The sequence below is a fragment of the Lipotes vexillifer genome, unplaced genomic scaffold (genome assembly GCF_000442215.2).
Source record: "Lipotes vexillifer unplaced genomic scaffold, Lipotes_vexillifer_v1.1 scaffold496, whole genome shotgun sequence".
In the NCBI taxonomy this organism is placed as follows: Eukaryota; Metazoa; Chordata; class Mammalia; order Artiodactyla; family Lipotidae; genus Lipotes; species Lipotes vexillifer.
The window spans coordinates 414068-421313 of record NW_006786690.1 but is presented as its reverse complement, the minus strand read 5'-3'; the positions used below and the strand labels follow the sequence as shown (position 1 = coordinate 421313).

The window sequence follows — 7246 nt, the reverse complement described above, 5'->3', positions numbered from 1 at the left end:
CCCAGCAAACCTCTGCAGAATGAAAGCAAAGATTTATCCTGCACAGGCCCAAAGGGATCCTGTGGTAGGCAGAGGATCTCCTTAAAGAAAAGTCATTGCCAGTGTCATTCAGCTTGATAATTGCTGAGGCCTCAGATCTAAAATCTGGGGGCAGAGCTGTCCATTTCTCTCTGGCCTTGACGCTGTTCAAGGCAATATGATGTCTAAGGAGGGTGTTTGCCCCTGGGGCAGGCTGCCCACCCTTCGGAGGAAGGAAGAACAGGGGCAGTGAGTCCCAGAAAGTAAACCCTGACTCCAAAGTTAGATTATCTAATTCTTGGCTGTTATTTGGCTATTTCCTCTTTGCTTTATGCAAGTCCTTAATCATAATAATAACAACGGACATTTACTGAGTGCTTACTATGTGCCAGCATCATGTTAAACTCTTTCTGTTCATTATTTCATCTAATCTCATAACAAAAACCCCACAAGGTAGATGCTATTATCATTCTCAGTTTACAGGGGAGGAAACTGAAGCACAGAGAAGTGAAGGAACTTGTGCCAGGGCATGCAGGTAGGAGATGGCAGGGCAGGTTTGAACCCAGGTCTGTGGGACTCCAGAGGGACATCCCTAACCACTCTGCTCCACTGCCTTATTGAAAACCCAGCCTCATCTGTGCTAGAGAATATTTTTTTTTAACATCTTTATTGGAGTATAATTGCTTTACAATGGTATGTTAGTTTCAGCTTCACAACAAAATGAATCAGTTATATATATACATATGTTCCCATCTCTTCCCGCTTGCATCTCCCTCCCTCCCACCCTCCCTATCCCACCCCTCCAGGTGGTCACAAAGCACCGAGCTGATCTCCCTGTGCTATGTGGCTGCTTCCCACTAGCTATATCCCTTACTTTTGGTAATGTACATATGTCCATGCCTCTCTCTTTGCGCCAGAGAATATTGAATAAAAGGTTAGGGGCCTGTGTTTACTTGACCACAGTGTTAAAGGGGGTTGAGGTCCCCTCCTCGAGGCCTGCATGGCAGTGACAGCGGGAATTATCAAGGGCTCCCCAGGGAAAGAACAAGTGGTCCAGTCCCTCCTTCCCATGAAAGTTGGGAAAGGTAAAGGGACAGGTAGATGGGCGGAGACTAACCTCAGGCTCAATTCTACCCACATATATTGAGCACCTACTGTGTGCCAGGCACTGGGGAGGAGAGATGAATTAGATGCAGTGCCCGCCGTGAAGGGGCTGAGGGATACACGTTTCTGTCTCTGGGATATCAACTCTACAGACAAACTGGGGTGCAATTACCAGGCCTGGGAGAGTGTGATGCTTGAGACCCCATCCCCTCCTGGGCAGAAGTCCACTCCATCTGCCCCTCAGTGAATGGCCCGAACCAAGGCAGGACTCAGCTGAGGCCCAGTGGTGATTATCAGGGCAGGGGACTCAGCTCAGCTTCCGCTCTTGGACACAAGCTGTGGAGACAGTGTTTGAGGTGCAGATGGTGCCTCCACCACCTGTGTCCCCTCTTCCACAAACACTGCTTCTCTGGGGGCCTGAGGCAAGCCAGCTGAGGCAAACCATTGCCACCTGCAGGGGTGGCGCTGGACCTGGGGACGGGAGCAAGCACGAAGGAGCCTCTTACCCACCTCCATACATTTGTAATCGAAGAAGAAATTCTGGATTAGAAGTGGGGCTGGGTGGGGGAGGCCTGAGGACAGCTGGCTTGGCCCTTTAGTGACCAGCTTTTGTAGTTCACACATGGCCACTTCCCAGGGGTGCAGATCTCTCTAGAAGGCTGGTCTGGCATCGAGGCTGGTGCACCCACTCAGACCAGAACCACAGCACGATTGGTGCTAGAACCAGCCCTAGCATTACTACCAAACAATTTCCAGGGCCTTTTTGCCCTCTCCCTGCCTAGGTCCTGGCACTCTGGTTCACTGAACAGGCCTCCCAAACCTCAGATCCTCCCAAGGGCTTGGCCTTCCCTTCCCCCTCAGAAGGCATGTAGGCTCCAGATGAAAACTGTCTACCCTGTCCCCAGAGTTTTCTGAGGGAAGGGAGGCCTTGTTGACCCCCCAAAAGATGCTGTTACACCGTTTCCCCAAGACAAATGTCTGGCCTTCTATCCTCCTCCCGAGGGAGGCCACTCTAGCACTTCTTTGGAGAATGGAGATCTGACTTCTCCATCTCTGCCCAATCAGGGGAGTAGCTGAAAACTTCTCTCACCGAAAACAGAAAGAATCTGCCTCCCCAGGAACCCTGAGAAATAGAGCCTGAGCATTCAGGCTGTGACAGGAGTAGCAGCTCTGGTGGGAAGGAGTCCCGGAGGAGGAGATGTCTGAGCTGGGTTATGAGCTTCAGAAGGACATTCTAGGCAGAGAGAACAGAATACGCCAAGGCTCAGAGGCAAAATCAGCTAGTTTTGCTCCAGGAGCTGTGATGGCCTTTGGGGGAAATGCGGGTGGGGTGTGTGGATGAGGCAGCCCAGAGCCAGATCTTGTTGGGCTTCTCATAGCCAGCACAACTCACAGCAGGACAGAGTGTTTTCTGAGTGACGTTTATTCTGTTTTTTTACCTAGGTCATTGCCAAGTGTGAAAGAGGAACCTCTGGATTGCAGCTGGAAAAGGAAGACAAGGAGGAAGGAGGGGGGTCCAGGGAGCTGCTAGCTACTCCTCATCCGCTCTCTCCTTCCCTCTGCTTTCGATTTGCTTGTGGACAGTATAGCCCAGAAGGGCCCCAATCTTGGCCATGAGGGCACTGCCACCGCTAGCCCCTGTAAAGCAAATACAGTTGGTGAGAGAACAACCATCTTATAGCACAGGACTGTTTCTAGCCTTGCCCACACCCTTCACCTCTCGCTGCTGGGGTGCAGCCTGGTCTGTGTCTTCCTCTCTGCCCCCTCTGAGAAGGGCTGTGTCCTTTTGGGCTGGTTCTTTGGGCTTTTGCCATCCAGAACTGAGGGAAGATGGAGGGTTCAGAAAGGCAGAGGGGCAGTTTGTCAGGGGTGGTTTTTCTGTAGGATTTTGGACGCCTCAGAGGGGGAGAGAAAAAAAAAAACAAAGGGCTGGATGAAAGAGAGAGAGAGAGAGAGAGAGAGGTGAAAGCACGTTTTTTAGAAGCACCATTCTGTGCTCTGTATCCATCCCCTTCATGATGTTCAAGAAATGCAAGACCAGGGTTAGTATGAGATTGAATTAGGTCGCTTCACCACATTTCTTTGCCACTCTGGTTCTCTGAGATTGAGGAGATTCATAAAATGTTAAATTGAGGATGTTTATCCTGGTTAACGCATGAGGAAACTGAGAGACTTGTGACTTGGCCAAAGCATTAGGAAGGCTCTGGCCTTAAAGTCTGAAAACCAGAAGAGCAGCCTGACTGGGTTTGAATCCTGCCCGTGGTGCTATAACTATACGGGAGAATTTGAGTAAATTCCTTAATCCCTGGGTGCCTCAGTTTCCCCATTGAGTGGTGGGGATTAGAAGAAGCCCCACCTAGTGGAGCTGAGTTAGCCTGTGAAAAGGGCTCAGGACAGAAAAGAGGGCCACCTGGGCCCGCCCGCACTCACCCAGGCTCTGCAGCGTGGCCACCAGCCCCCCGGCGGGCACTCCGCCCCCGTTCGCCACGGCCGACCAGCTCATCAGCGAGGCAGCCACCGAGTTGGCGGCGATACCTGTGCTCGTGAAGCCCAGCGCGGGCAGCGCCATGGCCATGAGCCCTGGAGGAAGAGGAAGCGATGAGGGACGCCAGCAGCAGGGCCCGCCCCACCTTCCGGGGCTCCCCGCCCTCCAGACCCACCTCCTCCGACGGCCATGCAGGTCAGCGTGCCCCAGAACCCGGAGTCCCTTTCGTCTGGAAGGAGAGTGGACAATGTCCAGTGGGGAGCAGGGTCCCCCTACTCTGTGCCTGATGCTCCGGACCACCTCCGGAGGTGGGGCCACCATCCTCCCATTTCGGAGAGCCTTTTCCCAGGGCGCTCTGCCTGGTACAGAACTGGCATGAACTCATTTAGGGAGAATGGAAGAATTGACAGAGCAGGGATTCGAATCTGGAACTCTAGCTACAGGGATCCCGCGCCGCGCTGTCCATTGGAATAGCTTCTCTCGTTCAGAGGCACGCCTGGGTCTCGAAACCAGGGATCCTGAAACTCTCCGCTTCTTTATCCCAGAGTCCCCAGGTGCCCCAGGATCCTTACCTGTCTCCTCGCAGCCGCAGGTGTTGAGTAGCAGGTAGCACAAGACGAGCGATACCGCCTTCTGCCGCATGGTGGCACAGCGCAAGGCTTTGTCGCCGTACTTGGGATGGGGGAGAGGGAAGAGACGGTCCCCAGAGCCCTATTGGAGCCACTCCCGCTCTATTGTATTCCCTTTCGATTCGAGGATGAGTCCACAAAAAGCAGCAAGATGCTCTGGACTGAGCCCAGGACCCCTCTAAGGAGCCGCAGGCTTTCCGTTTCCTCACGGCACCAGCGGGCTGATGTTCCTGCCACACCGGTGGTTATGAGAATTACAGGATGGAATCCTCTCTGGTACAGTGCCTGGCGTGCACTGCGCACTCAGCGGAAGTCAGCTAGTATCATTACTGTGGTTTCTGTTTCTGGCTTTGTCTGGTTTTGTCTTAAGCAGGATACCTGGGACTTCTTTGAGCCTGTTTCCTTATCCCTAAGGTGGGCCTATTAATAAAGCCTATTTCGGAGGGTGGCTGTGAGTTTTGCAACTGTTCACCACTATATCCCTAGCAGTTAGAACAGTGCCTGTCACACAGAATTTTCTAAACGATGGTTGTTGATAGATTTATTCTCCCAATGCATTGAATATTTACAGGCCCCAAACACTGGCTTCACATCAACTTCCTTTCTCACAAAGAAAGCAGAGAGGGGTAAAGGAGCTTGCCCAGGGTCACACAAGAAATTGTGCAGCCTAGACACAAACTCAAGACTGCAGAATCCAAAACCTATGCTCTTTCCATTACAAAGCAAAATAGAAACACACTTCCCTTCCCCCACCACAACTCACCTCTAATGTGAACTTTGTCCGCTCAAAGCATTTTCCTTGAATTGAAAACAAACCCAAACAACTTCCCCTCTACTGAGCACTTACTCAGCACCTTATGGCACAAGGTTATCTATACCCATAGCAACCCCATAAAGTAGGTACCATTGTTCTAAACCACACGTTATAGAAAGGAAACTGAAGTTCAGAAATGTAGTAATCCCAAGCCTGCTAAACTAGGGAGTAGCAGTCAGGATTTAAAGCCACAATTGACTAATGCCCAAACCCACACTTTGAATATCTACTTCAGATCACTTCATCTATCCTCAAAGATAAACTCACTGTCACATTAGATTCTGCAATAAAGGGGTTTCAGAAATCGTCCAGTCCTTTGGGCAGGTAAAGTAGCTTGATTCCCTTTTACAGATGAGGAACTAAAGCCCAAGGAGGTGAAGTGGCAGGGTTAAGGCCAGAGACTACTGACATGGCACCTATAAACTAAGTTTCATGACTCTTGGGGTTTTGCAACCCAACCCCCTAAAAGCCCACCAACACATCCCCTCAGACCACTCTGAGTCCAGGGCACTCAGGGGTGTAGACTCCCTGAAGAATGGGCATCCCGGCTCTCATGGCATGAGCCTCAAGGGCAGGCAGCCTGGCAGACCTGCTGATAGACGGGAACAGCAGTGAGGTAACAGCTCTTAGGCTCCTGTTTTATAGCCCTTTCAGATTGCCCCCAGGTGGCCAATCCCTGTCAGAGTTTCCAGTTTTGGTTTCCTGAGCTCTGCGTAATCTTCTCTCTTCCCCTCCAGCTCTGCTCAGTGACAACGGTCTCTGCTGAGCTGCCTACTGGCCAAAAAGTATAATTCAAGTCGGAGACTTTCCGAATAGCTAAGAGTATTCAAAGCAGGTCAAACTAGAGTGAGATCCACAGTCCTACTGGGCTTAGTGAAGCCCGATCACCAGCTCCTCCTGGGGGCAGAAGGTCTTTCACAGTTTAATTCAATTAATAATAATGCCTACCACTTATTGAGCACTTGCGGCATACAAGGGCCAAGAAAGAGATCCGATCCCACAACAGTCTTGTCAAGTACTAGAACTGTTTATAATCCTATTTTGCAGAAGAGGAGATTAAAACTTGCGGAAACGAAATCACTCCATTCCATTGTTCTCACAGGCTGGCTGCTTCTGGGTGATGAGCATATGGTAAGACCAGTGAAGCCCATGTTCATGAGGCCATTGTCACATATCCTTTGCCATAAAATGAGTCTTCTCGCTCTGGGTAATGGATTGAGCATCCTTTCAACCTTTGGATGGCGATGCTTGCAGAACTAGAAATGCAAACCATATTTGGAGTACATAATTCCCGTAAGGATGAATCATTGCTTTCTGCAAGGTGGAAGGGGGTTGATAAAATTGACCTGCCCACGGGGGGCTGGCTGCCCTCCCTGACCAATGTTTCTATGCTGCTGCCTGCTGCTGGCTGGTTGACTAATTGCTGGCCGTTGTCAGATCAGCCTCGATGAAAGGGAGCCCAAGTTGTTGGGTCCATTCATAGCCTCCATCCTTGCCACTATGGCCACCCTTTTATGGGTCTTTTGCAAAGCAACAGGGTGGCTAACTTTAGAGGCTGGCTGACATCCATAAGATGGGATATTTGGCCATCTGGCTGGAGAGCCTCGATGGTCTCTGGTGAGCATTAATGTGAGACACAAGATCTGCATACTTTGCACCCACTCCGATAAGTTCATCTATGTGCCCCTTACCCAGACCTGCTTGTCTCTGAAATTCTGCTCTTTCTCTTTCCATGCCCTTGACCAACTAGCCAAGCCATTTGCCATTTATTAGGAATTAGTGTATATCAGTGCTTCAGTCATATCTTCCTCCGTACAAAAGGAAGGACAAAGTATATTGCTTGGAGTTTTGCCCCCAGGGAGTTTACTGCCGTCCTTCAGGGCTACCCCCACTTGGGGTTGTAATAGAGTGGTCCACTTCCAGCTTGTGCCTATACTGACTTGTGTGTAAATTGGCTTCTACTCCCTTCCTCCTTTATCAATTTGCTATAGGGAACCTTCCATGAGGCTATAGGTATGAATTAAAGCAGAGGTGTCAGATCAACAGAGTTAGATGCCATGGGAGTCTGAGCTGCCTGTTCATTTGATTTACTCATGCCTCTGAACTCTTTGAGCCCAGCCCTGAATGTACCACTTCCATCATATTGGATTGCTGCTGTGCCCAACTGATAACATCTAGCTTTAGACATACAGCCAC

The 7246-nt window shown here is 50.5% G+C and overlaps 1 protein-coding gene across 1 annotated transcript; it reads right to left on the bottom strand.

Moving 5' to 3' along the window:
* Nucleotides 1–2653: 2653 nt before the first annotated feature.
* On the bottom strand, nucleotides 2654–4249 carry IFI6 (interferon alpha inducible protein 6). The gene is made up of 4 exons (XM_007459082.1): nucleotides 4180–4249; nucleotides 3783–3836; nucleotides 3553–3702; nucleotides 2654–2760 (listed from the first exon to the last, which is right to left on the bottom strand). Exons 1-4 carry the CDS (start codon nucleotides 4247–4249, stop codon nucleotides 2654–2656), a joined length of 381 nt encoding a protein of 126 aa, XP_007459144.1.
* Nucleotides 4250–7246: the final 2997 nt, after the last annotated feature.